This window comes from Solea senegalensis, linkage group LG6, assembly GCF_019176455.1.
Source record: "Solea senegalensis isolate Sse05_10M linkage group LG6, IFAPA_SoseM_1, whole genome shotgun sequence".
Classification (NCBI taxonomy): Eukaryota; Metazoa; Chordata; class Actinopteri; order Pleuronectiformes; family Soleidae; genus Solea; species Solea senegalensis.
Window position 1 is genome coordinate 15,584,263 of NC_058026.1, and position 17,813 is coordinate 15,602,075.

Consider the following 17,813-nt stretch of genomic DNA (forward strand, 5'->3'; position numbering starts at 1 on the left):
AACACAGCAACTCGGCTGCAGCAGAATGACTTGATCTTGTTGTGACCTCCAACGGATGATGCTGATTGGCTGCAGTCACTGCTCCACTGCAGCAAAGTGACTCAGCAGGTTTGATATTATTCGACCCAAGAGGGATTCTTCCCCTCAGCCGCTCCCTCTGCTCCATCAGCCAATGAATGTGGTTACAAAGCACCACTCCCACAGCCTGTGTGTGTGTGTGTGTGTGTGTGTGTGTGTGTGTGTGTGTGTGTGTGAAGCCTGTGTGTGTGTGTGTGTGTGTGTGTGTGTGTGTGTGTGTGTGTGTGTGTGTGTGTGTGTGTGTGAAGCCTGTACAACAGACAGCGGCTGCTCCTGCCAGTGTTTACCATCCAACATGTAAGCGTGCAAAATGAAATGCATGTGACCGGGGATGAACTGTATTTGATATCAGTTTGGTAGTAGTCATAATAACCACAAAACACTTCAATGTCTCATAAATTCTGAATTAAAAAGCTGTAAAAATGTAAACAAAAGCAAAAATCCTGTTTATTTATTGTTAATGTGAGCAGAGCATTTGTTACACAGGTATGTTTTATTTTTTTGCTCAGCACAAATGGGAAGAAGTGAAGAACTTAAAACACACATTAATGGTCAGCCTCTGAGATAATGTCTTATGTCTTTCTTGCCCTTCCATTGACACACTTTGTCATGGGTGAGTTTCCTCACCCATACAAGAATTAAACAAAATGACGTGTGGACACAGAGGTTTTAAACAGAGGTTTTAAACATTTAGTAAAACAGCAAACAGCAAATTATTGGCTAAGATCCATGTGACTGCTGTTCTACTGAAAATACAGCAGAGGGAATCAGGTCATTACTATACTGCTGAGTTTAAGAGAAAATGATTTATAAATGATTCACCACATAATATTGAACACACTTCTTCATTTATGTTCTTTTGTGAGTCCTCCAACTGATGTATGTGTGCTGTAACTATGAAACAGTTGTCCAGTATTTAGCCCTTCTGGGTCTATTTCATGGATAAATCCATTTTATTTTATGAAAAGAAAAGGATCCATTGCGTTCAGTAATATATCGAAACGTGACCCCGGTGACCCTCGACCTGGATACAGTTTGTGATTTCGACTCCCGCTGTAATTGAGTTTGACGCCCTGGCTTTAAACAATCTGAATTACATCAACATTGGCAAACACTCAAAGATGTGATGTCACTATTGGACATGAGAGAGTGGTGTTGAGTCATCCCTAATTTTATTTCCTTCTAATAACAATAGTCTGAGCTGAAACAGCATCTCCTCCTCCTCCCCCTCCTCCTCCTCCTCCTCCTCTGTGCTGCAGTGCCACAAATCTGATCCTGCAAACACAGTCAGATGGAGGCCACGCCCCTCCTTCCTGTCCCCTCTGCACCATGCAGCCAGCACAGAAAGTACAGAACGGTGCACCATCAGGAACATTTTCAGAACAATGGAGACAAACTGTGGACAGAGTTTCAGCTCCCGAACAAATGTTCAGCTCAGCAGCAGCTTTCACCACGACCTTCCATCATCCATCATTCAATTATAAGACAAAGGTCGACTGGTGTGTGTTTCTCACGTAGACATTTCTAATGCTCCAAACTAAGATGTGCGTTAATGCTGTGAACCTCCAAATAAACATAAACTACTGTTTGATACCATGTGATTATGGTAAATAAATGTCAATTTCCATATGCATATAATGTATAAATACACATCCTGTGCAAAAAATTTCATCTTAACCAGTACAGTATCCTCTTTCATTTTATTCTGCACACTGGCTTTGACAAGATGTCTCTGATGCGGAAAAGGAATTGGGATTTCTAGAAAATCACTATTCCTGGGGCCCCATTTACATCAATAACATTGCTTCAAGCCTTTTCAGTATTGCTCTCATACAAGAAAAACACCATCATTCTCACAAGATTGCTATAGTTATGGCTTAAAAATTTAAGTCTTATAAAGGTATCTTCTTTAAATCTTTACATTTGTATTTAATTGCCAACAGCAAAGAAAATATAAAGTGCAGAGGATAATCAACGACACATCCTTCTTAAACTCTCTCATCTTTGCGCTGTGTGAAGAAAAGATGCTTTAAAACGAAAAAAGGCAGAAACATAAAGAAACAAAGAACATCTTCATTCATCTTCTTTCTCCTGTTTGGAATTCTGCTGCTTTTCCATCTCACTCCTGCTTCCTCTCACTCAATCAGTGGCTGACATATACTGTATATCACTGTTATACACTCTGATTGTGATTCGAAATCTTTCCATGAAAGTGCAGAGGTGGTTAAAAAGCTCCTCGGTGGCAGGTCCCCGGGGTTAGATGAGATCTGCCTGGAGTTATTTTCATTGATTCTGACTTTCTAGGAGGTTCTGTTTGGTGGACTTAGGATCCTGTCTCTGCTTTTTGCAAATGATGTGGTTCTGTTTGCTTCATCGGGCCGTGATCTCCAACTCTGAGACCATGGTCCTAATGCGGAAAAGGTCTGAGACCCGGAGAGGTCGGGACTGAGATCCTGCCCCAAATGGAGGAGTTCAAGTATCTGGGGGTTTGGTGAAGAAAGTGGATGGATGGATGAAAGGAAGGAACAATGGAGGTCAGACAGGAGACTCAGTGGACTATGAGATTGTAATGTGTAGTTAGAGTAGGGGACAAGTGGGGGACATAAGGGAGAGGACAAGATAGAGGCAGATGATCCACTGTGACGCCCCCCAAAGGGAGAAGCCAAAAGAAGAAGAAAAGGGGAGGCTTCCAAAAACCACTAATAACATGATCCAGGTGCAGCTATCACTTTGGTTACAGAACAGCCTGTACAAGTACAAACTTTAAAACTCTGAAAAAACTTGCTGTCAATCGTTTATGTACAAGCATCAACAAGAACATGTGACGATGACATTTTGATGCATCTTGCCCAGGGTGCACCTCCTCCTGTGTGCAGAGTGAGTATCTCTCAGATAAAACTCTGAGAGCTGTAGTTCCTCGTTCACATTGTCTTTACAAACAGCATAAAGAACCATCACACGATGGAGACTTGGAGTCTGTTTCATGCAAACACTCTGCTAGGTCTGTACCAGCGGCTGCTCTGAAATGTCCTCTGGTGTTTTGTCCCCTTCGCGGGACTTTTTCCTCTTCCTGTGGCCTGAGGAGACAACATGTTAGCAGTGATGAAAATGTGGCTCATATTAATCATACCAGTCATTTTTCCTCTCTAGCTCTTTTCAGGTCTTTGCCGCATGCCACTATGGACGCACAGGCATCTTCCCCTTTATTCCAGATGTATTTTTTGTGTTCCGTGTAAGCCTTTATGGTTGATTTATTCGATCATTTTCCCCGCTGTGGATTGCTATTGCTTTTTGTTTATCTAAACCAAAAAACACAGCATAAAAGCCAGTCTACATACTTTTTGATTTACATTGAAATGGATCAAATGCAGGTTAAAAATGTCATATTTGCAATATACCAGAAAATAGCATCATCTTTTGAAGCCTCTGCTTGAAGAATGTACCTTTGTTTAGCTCCTAAATCCACAACAGCCTGGTAAATCTGAAATTCTGTAGCCTGTGCAGTTTTAAATGTTATAAACTCAACTTTACAATAATATATACACATCTGTAGAATAAAAACGGAATGATCCTGAAGGGAACAGCATGAGAATAGAAAGTAGGCAAGTTAGTTCTAGTGTGTGTGTGTGTGTGTGTGTGTGTGTGCGTGTGTGTTTGCAGCTGAGTTTACATATGAATTAAAGCCAGAAAGAGAGAATAGAGAAGGTTGGTGAATGTGAGGACTCACTGAGTTTAAGCAGGAGTTTCTTGCCCAGTGTTTCCTCTGAGCCGCTCAGCGACAGACTGCTGATGAAAGGAGATGTGTCCGTTTCTATGGGAACCGAGGCCATGTCTGAGAGAGAGAGAGAGAGAGAGAGAGGGGGGGAGAGAGAGAGCTAGTCATAAATCAGTGAAGAACAGCATTGTCTGTTGGAGGAAGCTTAAAATCCAACCTGTGAAGTCAATGAAAAACAATTTTTGGGAACTCTGAATGTGAACATATTGCTTTACTCTGCCAAGGAGGTTTGGTTTTGTGTTCTTGGCAGTGGTGTTTTCAGTGACTTTGGGGGCCCCAAGAAAAAGGCCCCAGGGGGCCCTTCAAGCTTCATTAGGCAATTTACAGCCATTTTCCTTATGTAGCGATGATAGGAATTAAGGATTGTTGCATGAAATTGTTATTGCTAGAGCAGGTCAGGTCAATGTGAGTTCCTGGAGATCCTAAATCCCTGGAATCTCCTCCCTGACATGGTTTGTGTGGTCCTGTAATGGATCGTCTCGTCTGTGCTTTCTCGGGATTCAAAGTTTGAAAATCAGTTACCATGGAATTGGTGATGACTGATTTATGTTTTGAGTTTGCTGGTTGATCTGATTCAATTATTGTATAAAGGGAGAAAAACTCCATTCACTAGTTGTATTTTCGTGTTATGTGTCGTTTTGTAGCATAGAAGCTAACTGGGTATATACAGTATATTATCCAAACTCAACAAATGTGTCCTGTTAGTGTGATGTCATGCTATTAGGGCGGCGGGGGATAAGTAGTAAAGTGAGTTGTCTTTCAACTGAAATGTTAAGCGTTTGATTCCTGTCTCCACATGTAAGCTATACATGCCGATGTGTCCTTGAGCAAGACACTTAACCCCCTCAGTGAATCTGACTCAGCTATCGTCATCCGACTAACACACCAGCCAACACAGTGACAACGCGAGCCAGATCAGGATTTATCTCTTCATATGTACATAACGTTCATAAATATAAAAGCTTTATCCCTAAGTTCATTGTGACAAACGTGTTTATGCAGATGCCGTACCGGTGTGTGCGTCAGTCTCAGCTCTGTCCTCTCTGATGTACGGGATCTCGTCCATCCTGAGAAACACTGAGTCACTGGGACTTTTCTGGCCGTCCGATTTACTCCCTGCAGCAAACACAAATAAACAGAAGATGTTTGAACATTGCCTTCCACCCATTCATTGATCGTAAACTTCACCAAATAAATCATGATGCATTGTCAAATTAACTTGCTCATGCACTCATAATTCAACAGGTTCATACTTTAATTGTGGGTCTAGTTTCATAGAAGTGGAAGAAAAAAAGGTTCTAGAAAGATTCTATAACCATTTGTATGAAGCACCATCACCTGTCGCTAGAGTGGAGGACACTTACGGACAATGCGGTTCTTCTCGTTCAGCAGGGACGTGCTGTGCTGGACGGTGGACTGCGGTCCTTGGGTTCTGGCCGAGCTGGGCCGACTGGGCTCCCTGGGTGGAGGCATTAGCATGGTGGTGGTGTGTGGTGGGGGCATCAGTGTGGCTCCGTGCTCCATTATCGGAGGCTCTGGGTTTGGGGTGTTGCCCTCAGATGGACGAGCGTCGGCATCAGGTGTTTGAGGAGAGCTGTCCATCCTGGTGGCTGTCACAGCGTTCTGGTAGTGACTCCGAGTGATCTGACACAATAAAGGAGGTACCAATGAAAACCTGTTTTCTATGTTGAGTACATGAGAAATAAATTAAACTCTTGGTAATTTTGCAAGCATTGGGTGCAGTGAAATCCACTGCAAATGTACACATTTCAACATTTATTTATATGTTTATTTCGGTCATGTCACATAACCGAAAGGGAAAGTGGGAGAAGCAAAAAGCTTATCTAGTCCCGCCCCCATTATCCACAGAATACACATTTTCATCATCATCATTCAACATACATGAAACAAAGCCAGCTGAGTAAAAGACTGAGATTATGTGACTGTGATGTGCCACTACCTTGATGACCTGAAGGTGTGTGAGTTGTCTGACCGAGTAATCTGGCAGGTAGACGTTCCCGCCTCCGTTCAGCTGCCCCATGCTCCCTCCATACAGCATGGACTCAGAGCGGTCCAAACCACTGCTGCGAGAGGGGGATCTGTGGACTGATTTAGAGCAGAAGTGAAATGGCACTGCAGTTCAGGCATATACAGGACTGGCTCAGCGAGCAGTTAAATTAGCCTGGAAGTCGGACTTTTTAGCGGAATTTATTTGATTTGATTCTGGGTTCAAGTATTTCTCTAACGACTTGGGTTAATGTTTGTGCAGGGGCAGCGAGTATGTGTGAAGGGCTGGTGTGGAAAATTCTCTCTTGCTGGTGAAGAATGAAATGGAGACTTCTGCCGACCAACAAGGTTTTTATTTTATTTTGCAAAAGAGGTCAATCAGCACATGAACGGTCAAGATGCTGAAAAGACACTGAACACTCAGTGTTTTTATTCCTGAGGACTGCTCCACAGGAGTCTGGGAAGTATCCCGGAATACAGGACACTGGGGTGTCTCAAAAGAGACTTGAATTTACAATCACAGTGCCCAGGGGCCCAGTTTCTCATAATCCGTCCCAGATGTCGGAAAACGTAAATGCCATTTTTGTTTTGTAAGCTTCAGTTGTTCAACATGAATTTTTTAAACTAGAGCAAAAAAAGAATTGTGATTTAGCAAAAGCTAATTGAGCTAATCCCAATGTTGTATCAGAAATGGAGGACAGTAGCAGTTTGTGTGCAGCAAAGCAGCTTTGAGTGATCATCAATACTAGAAAAGAGCTACAAAAATACAAACCATGTTCATCATCAAAATCTCTTTTCAGAAAATGGACAAAGGGATTTTTGCCTCTCGAGCCAAACTGTTGAGCTCTGTAAACCTCAAAAACTGTAATAGCATATGTTGAATATGTAAATCAGCATGTTTCTCGCTGTACCTGCTGGCATGATGGCAGGAACCCCAAAGTAAGAGAATGCTCCGTTCTCGAACTTGAGCGCTTCTTTACCGAACTCCACTTCCACTCGACCCTGAGGGCAAATGAACACAAAAACATTGTGTGAGCTGAGCACCATTGTGAGTGCTGCTCTGGTACAAGCAGATATACCTGCAACACCAGGATGAAGTGCTCCACAGGTTTGTTGCGTTGGAACAGGAAGTGCTGCTGCGCTCGCTTGTTCCTCTCATCAAACTTGAGCTCCTGGACCACGCTGGGGTGTTTGATCAGCCTCAACAAGATCTTCTCTGAAATGTGAGCAGGTTTGAAGGGTTCCACCTCTGACGGAGAGAGGAGAGAGGAACACACACACATCTAGTCCTTGGATATAATATGAAATGTAATGTTTTAATATATTTTCATTGCATGTTTTCATTGCACTTTTATTTACTTTTATATAGTCACCTAGTTCTGTCAATTCCTGTGTCGAGTGGTGCAAATTAGCATCTGCTACAAACACCATGATGCATGCATAGGTAACTGCAGCAGAACTGTCTATGTTTTTGTATCTGTCCCTATAAAAATAAATAAGCATGAAACAAAGGCACAGCATGGCTTCTCCTGGGTTAGAGCACCAGCATGTTGACATGATGATTTGATCTCATTTTGTCTTGTCATGCCCCGCCTTGTGTCACTGCTGCGTCTCCTTGTCTGCCTGCTCTTGGGTCCTGAACGGTCTCGTCACAAGTACATATTCATCAATATTGCACGGCGTCCATCCCCCAACACCTTCCCTGGTTTATGGTCTCTTTTAATGGGACCATAATTTACCAAATGGATGCAATGTTTTATTGAATGAGATAAAATGTCTCCTGATATAATGAAAAATATTGTTAGCTTCTCATAGACCTAAATACAAACCAGTGGAATCGCCCCATGATGGATGTTGAAGACAATACAGGTTTCAGACACTTCCCATGGTCCCAAAAACAAAATGTGTCTATTTCAACTTTTATCTATAGCCGAAACTCAGATTGTATTATTATAAGAAGAGAGGACAAAGTGGTTTCTCCCTGACAGGCCTGGGTAAGGTCTGCTGTTACCTGTGGACAGGAACCGGTGAGTCGCCAGGAGAAGTTGAGGAGAAATCTTCACTTTCATCTCATTCTCTGACAGTTTGAAGATGGAGAAGTCCTGCTGCTTCCGCTCGTGGTGAGAAACACGCCGCTTCGTGCGATTGTCAGCTGACAGACACACACACACACACACACACACACACAGTGAGACACACAGAGCGAGCATGTCCCAAACATCCCTGAAACGTGTTGTACATGTACATGTACATGCATACGTACTGTAGAGGTCAGTCTCATCCAGGATCTCTGACTTAATGATTTCCTCAATGACGTCTTCCAGGGTGACGATGCCCGTCACCTCGTAGAAAGGATCACCTTCACCCTCGTTGTTCACCCGCTGCACGATGGCGAGGTGAGACTTTCCTGCATGTCAAAGGTTGAAAGCAACAACAAACCCATCATGAGATGGCGTCCTACAACAGCACAAGTAAAATTACCGTAATAACCACATATTGGCTTGGACTTGCAACTTCTCAGCTTTCAGAAACTGCTGGAATTTTTAATTACGGCAATGCAAAGTGCACTTGCTCAGATACACTCTGTGTTAAAGGCTTAGGCTACCAAATATCTTCCTTAAAAAATGAATTACTACATATTGACAATTTAATAATAATAATAATAATAATAATAATAATAATAAAAACAAAGCTATAAGGTATGTTGTCAAAGCTGCTGCTGCTTCTGTCAGTGTACAATGCAAACACTGATCCTTGTTCTGTAGTCGTCACTGCTCCTCAACTGTCTGGCTCCAAGTCACCTTTCTCTGTGTCTCTACGCTCACTGCCTGCCAAATACTCACACACACACACACCCACACACCCACACAAACACAAACACACACAGTTCTGGCACAGATCAGAGATGCATTCATCTAAGTGGGTCAGCCTCAAACATACACATAATGTTCTCTGTCCTTTCAGTTCTGCTTAAAACGGCTTCATTGGATTAATGTCACACGTGTATGAAATGATAAACCAACATGTATTTATTCACATGTATATAATCAAATGTAACTTTTAAACCCACTTAGAGCTCATTCGTCCCATCTTTTGTTAAGATTAGTATATACTGCATATATATAACTGTGAGTCTGTGAGCTCCGCGTGACTCTCTAAGATTCTCAGTAGCAGTGTGTTTTAAATCCCATGGTGCCTGGAAAAATTCTCATGTAAGTGAAGAGCGATTGCTACAGGTTGATGAAGGACCCATGAAAAGATCCAGAAGTGAAGAAAACCCAGTTGTATAATGAGCTTTTTGCTTGTGAGTAGCAGAGGGGAGGGGGTGGAGCAAGATGTTTTGCTAATGGGGGGAGTTACGCACTGCAGCTTTAAAACATCAGCAATAAACGCTGCAGTGGTGGGAGATTAGAAAGGTTCGATGTTATTGCAAGGGGTTGTAAAGCACAAATGAATGATAACTGATGAGGAAAACAGCTCTACTTCAAGACGTTGCTGACAAAACTTTTATTTCACTGATTGACCTGACAGATGTGTCATGGTTTCTCCTGGGGCTTTTTGTTTGGACGGTATTCTTTCTTTACTCTGGGTTCTCTTTGTTTCATGTTTCCTGTTTTATTTTGTAGTTTTGTTATGTTTTACTTCCTGTCCTGTCCTATTGTCTCTCCTGATTTCCTGCCCTGCCCTAATGTGATTCACCTGTGTCTAATGATATTCACCTGTGTTTGATTATCCCAGTGTCTTTGTCACTTCATTTTAATTCAATCCAGTTTGTTCCTATTTGAGTATTTTATTAGGTTCTGGTCTGTTTTCCTGCTTCCTTTCTCATACAAGAGCATACATCTCTACTAAAGCGCCTCAGTTTTTGATGGTTTAAATCCAGATTAAACACACACAGGTCTTGCCTCCATTGCTTAGGATGAAAAACAAATCACAGTGAATCTCACCATGTTATTCAAGTGGCTGTGCATTCACACTTGTTTTTATTGATGTCTCTGATCTTGTGTGCACATTTTGTAAAGTTCGAACAATTGTACGATTGTACGATAAGATTTCTGATCACATTTCCAGATGAATGAGACGCAGTGTTGTTATTTCCCTGTGGAGAAAATGAAGCATCGCCTCCTTTGCTCGTCTTCACAGGATAAAGTAATGCGAACACGAGGAGCATGAGCAGATGGTTCGAGACAAACTGTGGAAAATACAGCGCACTGAATATTTCATACTCTTCACAGTGATGATCAGTCACTGATGAGGAGGACATAAAAACATACAGGAGGAGGAGTAAACAGTTAGGCCAAGTGGAGAGATTACTTGGCTTGTAACTAGAGGGATGAGGGTTGGAATTCCTGCCACTGCCTGAGGTTGCTAAACAAATAAACAAATGAAATAAAGAATAACAACAACAACAACAACAATAATAATTATAATAAATCATTTACATTGATTAAGTCAAATGCTTCAAATTTGCATTCAACCTTGCTTTATGTTTTTGTTGTCTAACTAAAATTAGAAGAACAATACAAGTATTCTATAATACAGTATATGCACAATAATAAGATTAGAATTCGATGACATAAACTATGATGAAGTTTTCTGGCAGGAGGAAATCACAGGCATTGGTCCAGGATTTGTGTGTCATGTTCACTGTTCAGCTTCCCTTCTGTGTAATACTGCTGGCACTGAAACGCTTCCGCTACACTAACGTGCTACTGTTGCCATTGTTAACAGCAGGGAAGGTGTTACTTGGCTAGTTTCATTCCCGAGTGTTCGGGCCAAAAGGTCTGCCTCCAGTCTCACCACACCAGGAGACTCTGCTACAAATCTGCAGTCTTCAAATGGACTAAAATCAGTTTCTTTCAGTGACCACATTCACTTCCTGGTTGGCACTTTTCAGCTGTGAGCAAAAACCTTTGTTAACTTTTACTTTCACTTCCATTTCCACATCATCAACACTCAATAACACAAATCCCTGTTTTTAATTTCATCTCTTGTGCTTTGTTAGTGATCTATAAGCACAGAGAATCCCTTACGACCTTCACTAAAATATAAGCAAGCTCCTTAACTTCCAGGAAACCTGGGCATTGTGTTTTTTTTTGTAGTTATAGTTACAGCAGATCACTACTGCATCCCTCTGTGCACAACCCCCCACTACATTCCATAATCCATCACTAAATACTAACTGAATACAGCTTATTTAATATATTATTATTTTTCTAGGGACACATCGTCCTCTAAAATCACTGTAGATTTAGGGCCAAGTTGAAACTTTTCTTTCACTTTCTTCCGCTTCATTGCACCCTGGTTCTGTGATGCCATGCGCGCGGTGCATGAGCATGTCGAGTTCAGCCCACTCTAACCCCGTCACAAAAACAAGCCGCACACTCAAAGCCATCATCCACTCCTCTCTCTCTCTCCCCTGGAACTGTTCCTACATCCTTCAAAACCCTTCATCTCCAAAATTCTCAAAAATCAGTAGCTATTGAACTTCACTTCCATTTATCACATGCAGTGCAGTACAAACCTGTACTGCACTCATAAAAATCACCAACAATCTAACAGTCTGGTCTACTCATTTTCATCCTCCTTGACCTGAGTGTGGCCTTTGACACTCATATTATCCTGGATTGTAATGATGGGGATTCAGATCGTTTTGGCTCCACCCCCTTAGAAGAGCCGGCTCTTACGGCTCCCAAATGGCTCTTCACGTAGTCTCACTCAGATCCTTAGCCTAATTTAGCAATTATGAATGGTTTGTGTGTCCATCTTTAAAATCTCACATCAACAACATTACCTGGTCATCCTTTCATCTACGTAACATTAACTGTTAATGTTCAAGGCCATTCACAATCTCCTCCTCTCATGTCGTCCTCCTCCATCCACTTGACAGTGTTGATACATATCATTGTGTATTTTCAAGTGGTCACACGGAAATCCTGGCCCTAGTGGGTATACGACATAAACCTGATGGGCTGGTTTATTGAAAATACACATACATTTTCACGTATGTTAAGCTTTGTATACTTCTTCGCTTGACAATTTTGATAACTGCTCTCTGACAAATAAAACACATTTAATTTAAGCTCTTGTGGAGGGTTTTTGATGTCGCCATGGTAACCAACCACCCACAATCCTCCAGTCCTGCAGCTTTTCCTGATCTCATCCTTCTGTCCGCTTTTTAATTTGCACCTATATCTTTGCTGCTCTTTCTTTGTTTTGATAATGTATGGATTTGAGAAGATGTTTTTGATGTGACTGTTAAGGATGAAACGTCCACTCGAAGACAGTATGACATTAGAATATTTGACAATTTTCTTTTGTCCATTTCTGTCAGTGGACACATTTAAAAGTGTCCCATGGGTCTCCACTCGTGAGAAATCATGGACGTTTTTAAGAGATTTAATGAGGTGAAATGCTTGTTTGGATGCAGATGATTTTTAAGCTGAAAATGTCATTTTCAAATGAAAAGGTAATAGAATGGATGTAGCCTGACCTTATTATTCTCAGCGGCATTTTTGCAGTAAGCACAGGACAAGAGTGTGGAGCGGTGATGGCAGATTTATCCCCCAGAGACTGAACCAGAGGCAGGTGCTGCAGTAACTACAGCAGCAGCAGCAACAGCAGCAGCTCAAATAGATTATTATTATGTTATGTTAATTTAAAGGCTGGAAAAAAATAAACTTTCCATAGATTAGCAGATAATAATCCACAGTATAGTTGTACACAATCAAATGGAGCCATGTCACCAGCAGGTTTGTTAACGCAGACACAACTGTGAGGTTTTCTGTGTCAGCATCAGCTGCTGCAAAGGTCTCTGTCTGCATGTTACTGCTGCAGTGAAAAGGTTTAAAAAAACAACATAGACAGAGAAGATGAGAGGCTTTGTTTCTCTCAGCCTGTGTTTGTGCACATCGGAAGTCATGACATGTAAGGAACATGTTAACTAATTGCAACATTTCTGAATAAAATGAAAGCAAAAAGCTAATATTACTACAGTAATAACTGTATGTCTCTCTTTCTTTACATCAACAAGTTGCAACTTTGCATATTTTTTTCCAGCTGTGGATAGAAGGCATATTTTCTGCTACTGAACATTTGAAAACAAAGCTCTGTCGCATTTGAATAGAAACCAGAGAGAGAAACTGAGGGAGGATTTAAGTTTATAATCCTCTGCTGTGTTTAGATTATCATCTGCATCTGGCCTCTCTCTCTCTCTCTCTGTCTCTATGAATGAATCAAGCATCAGTTGAATATTCATTGCGTTATAGTTTTAAAACAAGATAGAAGTCCTCCAGAATGTTTTTTTTTTTAAACTAAATTTACTTCATTGTCAAATGTATAAATAGCTGTCAACTTAAAACCTGTGAAAACAGTACACGTCGCCTTGGTCAAGGTGTCCTTCTGCTTTCCTCTGTCCTATCACGGCAAAAAAACAACCAAAAAAAACAAAACAGCTGAATATGCAGCAGGGAGGCTGTGAGGAGCAGGGAGAGCTGTGATTGGACGGGGAGCACCCCACCCATTTAAAACCAGCTGACTGCATACACACAACTGAGAGGAGGGAAACACTGTCCTGCTGCTGCTACTTCTGCAGCAACACTGCAGACTGCAGACACTTTGTGATGCAGCAAAGAGCTGCACGTTCTCTCTCCCTCCCTCTCACTGAAAATGAACCTAAAAACACATTGTTCCTCTGTTCTAGCTGTTTGTGATATCTGTTGCAACCTTAAAATGCAGGTGTTACCTGGTCATTTAATGATATCTGATGGTTTTCTTTATATGCACTTGCAAAAAAACTTGAAAAAAAAATTCAAAATGTGAAAATTGAATTCAGGTGCTGGTGTTAGACATTACGAAAAATGTCCCAAACTACTTTGTGTTTGCACCTGCACCTGGACAATTTCAGAAAAACATCCAGACTTCAGTGCAGGTCTGAAAACAGCCTATAGTGTTGGGTCATACTTCCATCATACGTGTGTCTGTTGGGCTCCATGTGATGTAGATTTACTCTGTGGTGGACCCTACATGGATGAAAGTGGATACAACTTCAGTTTGACTCCATGAGGTCTGATTCCATTCCAGTTGATGGAGTGCTCTGACCATGGAAACTTGCTTAACGTTATATGAAATCAACTGGTACCTACTCACTTAGGTACAACTATAGAGAGTTTAGTAGTATTTATAAGTGGCATTTATGTGGTGCTGCTGCTCTCCATGGACACGGAACACAGAAAGTGTGACTCAGCCCTAATAAGAGGAACATAGCTGAATTTAAGGATGAAATAAAAAGTTTATTTTTTTTTTAAATGTGAAGTTACAAAAATATGAGAAAATTACTGAAACTTTAAAAAAAAAAGATCATTATCACCACGAGGTCCTGGAGTAACTGGAAAAATACACGTTTCACTTGTGGCATTATGATGAGTGATAAAATCATTGAGAAACTAATGGCTTAAGACCATTTTCTAGGGCCCCCTGTTGCAAACACACAGAACAACACTCCTCTCACCTTTCTTGAACTCCTCCAGCATGGCGTCTAGTTTGGTGTCGTTGAAGACGCAATGCAGTGGGTGTTTGTAGAACTGTGTGATGGTCTTCAGCGAGGTGCAGTCATCCGGGTCCACAAACGCCAGGTCCTTGACAAACAGGATGTCCACTATGTTGGACCGCTCGTTCTCAAACACAGGGATGCGCGTGTAGCCGCTCTGCATGATCTCCGACATGGTGTTGAAGTCCAGCACCGCGTCCGAGGTCAGCATGAAGCAGTCGGTCAGCGGCGTCAGGACGTCCTCCACGGTTTTGGTGCGCAGCTCCAACGCTCCCTGGATGATGTTGAGCTCCTCTTTGACCAGGTCGTGGTACGGGTCCGTGACGCGCAGCATCTCCAGGAGTTTCTCCCTGGTGTAAAAGTTGGAGATTTCCTGGTTCAGGATGAGGTCCAGCAGTTTGCTGATGGGGTAGGAGATGGGGAAGGAGAGCACCATGAGCAAACGCGTCACCCAGATCGTTTTGGAGGCGATGGCGAGGCCGTGCCGCGACGCCACCGAGTGCGGCAGGATCTCCCCAATGAAGAAGATGCCAAAGGCGCAGATGACCGTGGAAACCCAGGTCATGCCCAGGATCTGACACATCCACACAGCGAGCGATGCGTTGATGATCGCGGTGCCCAGTAATAAAGTGCACAGGACGTAGTTCCCGTGCCGACGCACGGACTCGATTTTCCGCGCGTAATTTTGCTCCTTGTCGGTGCCGCTGTTCTGCAGCACCTGCAGCTCCACCGGGTCCAGCGCCAAGAGACTCAGGTTCAGCCCGCTGAATAACGCTGAGAGCCCGAGTAGCAGGACTGAGACCAGAACCTGCAGCCACAACTCGGGTACCGCTGAACGCTCCACCACGGCAACCCAGAAATCCCGCGTCCGGTAGTGTTCCCATTTGGATCCGTCGAAGGCGCACATAGAGTAGTGTTTGATCTTCTCTCCTCGCCGCAGGTCCTTTGCCAGCAGCTCCACCAGCACCGAGTTCTGGCTGGATGCGGACTTGAAAGAGCCCAGAACCTCGATGTCGGAGGTCCTCGCGGTCTTGTCCATGCACATGTTCCTCTTCGGGTGAACTTGTCCTTCTCTCCCGGGAGTTGGTTCCTCGATGAAGGCGATCCAGGGCGCAGCGTTGTTGGCGCGCGCCGTCGAGGTGCGGTTGAGCCTCTGCGGTGAGGTGGAGTAATAAACCCGCAGCATGAAGCGCGTCCCCTCGGTGGCTTTCAGCACCCCGTCCTCCACGGACAGCTCCGCCCCGGTCTCCTCCGGCCGAAAGCCGAGCAAGCCGAGCGCTGGGGCGGGGAGCAGGGAGGCGGCGGCCAGGGAGAGCAGCAGCAGCCGGGACGCAGACAGCGGAGCCCCGCGGGGGAGCAGCGCTCCGCTTCTGGACCGCGCGGCCGCATCCTCCGCAGCCATGATGCGGTGTGAGAAGCTCAGTCAGTCCGGGGGCCCCGGGTCACGTGGTGCTGCTTGGTTCCGGTCCATGTGGGAGGAGAAGGAGGGAGTTATTCTCCGTTACCGTCGGTGGTTGTGATCGGAACGGAGGGAGAAGCGCCCTCCACAGCGCAGTGACGTAACTTTCTAATAATAGCCCCCAACTAAGACGTGAGAATCAGTGCAGTTTACTCTGCTCCGTCATTTATTTGCAAAAACTTCATTTTCTGCTCCACGTGGAATCCCTTTACATTAAACTAACATGAATGAGCACACACTTCAAAAACACTTTCTAACTATAACACACGTTTTCAACAGTGGCACAATTCACTTCAGCAGAAACCACATTAAAACCTTGGACGTGATGAAATAAAATGTATTAACAAGAAAGTAAATGCAAACAGTTCTAATTTCTGTTGAAATTTAATTAATAAAACGGAATTGCCATTAGTTACAGATTAAAGGTTTGTTTGGAAACACTGTGTTTAATTAATTCTCAGTGACTTTAATTCACAGTGACAGTGTTTGGTGTTACAGTGTTAAGATCTAAGAGATTCATGTTGGTAAAGAGTTTTGACTTTTACATTGTCCAAAGTTTGGAAAAGGAAAAACGTTTCTGTGTTTGTAAATGGTGAATGAAGTGTGAAGGCAATGATTATCATTCTCTCACCTTTTAACAATACATTCCTCTCAACATGCCTCGAGAAATTACAAGTGCAATAAAAACATATTTGTCTTTCTGTCCTGATCATCATTACCTAATAGTCATTTCATTTACATTTAAAATAACAATCAAACCATAGCACATGTAAAATCTCCATGTGCATGTTTCAACACTTTCAGCACTCACAGCAAGAATATCACTGGTTCAGATCCCAGATTGACAACTCATTGCCAAACATATAAAAAAAGTGTGCTGTCCTGCTGCTGAAGCACCTTTGCTTCCTCATACCTTAGTTGTAAGAAGTGGTTATTAGAGCTACTGTTGTCTTTATATCACGTCAAAGCAGTCTGGTCATTCTCCTCCGACCTCTGACATCAATAAGGCATTTTCTCTAGAGAACTGCTGCACACAGGATATTTTCAATCTCTGTAATTACTAGAGCTGGTTGTGAGTGGAAATCCCACAGTAGTTAACCCGTAGTTTTCTCTCCAATGCTTACAGGTCGTCCGAAAACCCTGCTGCTCTCTTTTTGACAGGGACAAATTCACTTCATTGAAAATAATACAATCATTCATAAAATATATAAATGTTTAATTTTGTCACCAAATAGCACATGGTTCATATTATATGTCTTTGTTTGTACTAGTCACGCGTGTCTGTGCTCAATGAGGTTTATTCCATAGAAAAAAGACCAGTATTACACACCAGTATTTTGTTTTTGCACTGGAAACCAGAACACAACATATTTAAAATAGAATATAGTACATAAACACTGCAAACACAGTGTGTGAGACCTTGACAGTCTACCAGCGTCATGCCAGGATGCCGAACCACCTCCAACTGAGCTGCCTGAGGAAACTGCTGAGGATCAAGTGGCAGGACAGAATACCTGACACTGAAGTCCTCAGCATGTCCAACATGCCCAGCATCCCCACCCTGCTTACAAATGCACAGCTTAGATGGACTGGCCATGTGACCACAATGCCCTCCACAAGATTGCCAAGACAAGTCTTCTTTGGTGAACTGAAGAACTGGCAAAAGTTTAACTCAAAAAAGTGCTACAAAGACACTCTGAAGTCTTTCTTGAAGAGCTTACACTGGGAACGTCTAGCCCTGGACCGACCAGAGAAGAATAGTCCAGGAAGGTGCAGTCCTCAGTGAGAGCAGGATCATGGGTGTGGATCTTTGAAGGAAGTTACTTTAAAAACTGGTGTGAAATGACTTTGGATATGTGAGGCTGAGAATGTGCTTGCAGTTATGCAGATCTGGTGTGAGGTTTTTCTCCTCCAGTGTCAGGTTTCACTTACATGTCAGTGTTAGG

The 17,813-nt window shown here is 42.9% G+C and overlaps 1 protein-coding gene across 1 annotated transcript; it reads right to left on the bottom strand.

The window, feature by feature from the left end:
- Positions 1–501: 501 nt before the first annotated feature.
- On the bottom strand, positions 502–16,001 carry LOC122771588 (metal transporter CNNM1-like). The gene is made up of 10 exons (XM_044029242.1): positions 14,370–16,001; positions 8,124–8,267; positions 7,872–8,012; positions 6,940–7,109; positions 6,772–6,862; positions 5,814–5,959; positions 5,218–5,497; positions 4,865–4,969; positions 3,806–3,910; positions 502–3,155 (listed from the first exon to the last, which is right to left on the bottom strand). Exons 1-10 carry the CDS (start codon positions 15,808–15,810, stop codon positions 3,076–3,078), a joined length of 2,703 nt encoding a protein of 900 aa, XP_043885177.1. The 5' UTR covers positions 15,811–16,001; the 3' UTR covers positions 502–3,075.
- Between the last annotated feature and the right edge of the window lie 1,812 nt (positions 16,002–17,813).

What these genes read in the sequence shown, in the direction of transcription:
- LOC122771588 (XM_044029242.1), bottom strand. Translation starts at nt 15,810, where the DNA reads ATGGCTGCGGAGGATGCGGCCGCGCGGTCCAGAAGCGGAGCGCTGCTC. An exon ending in ACTTCATCCTGGTGTTGCAG is followed by an intron (nt 6,863 to 6,939) that starts GTATATCTGCTT and finishes ATTTGCCCTCAG; the next exon opens with GGTCGAGTGGAAGTGGAGTT. An exon ending in GAAACTCCTGCTTAAACTCA is followed by an intron (nt 3,156 to 3,805) that starts GTGAGTCCTCAC and finishes TTGTCTCCTCAG; the next exon opens with GCCACAGGAAGAGGAAAAAG.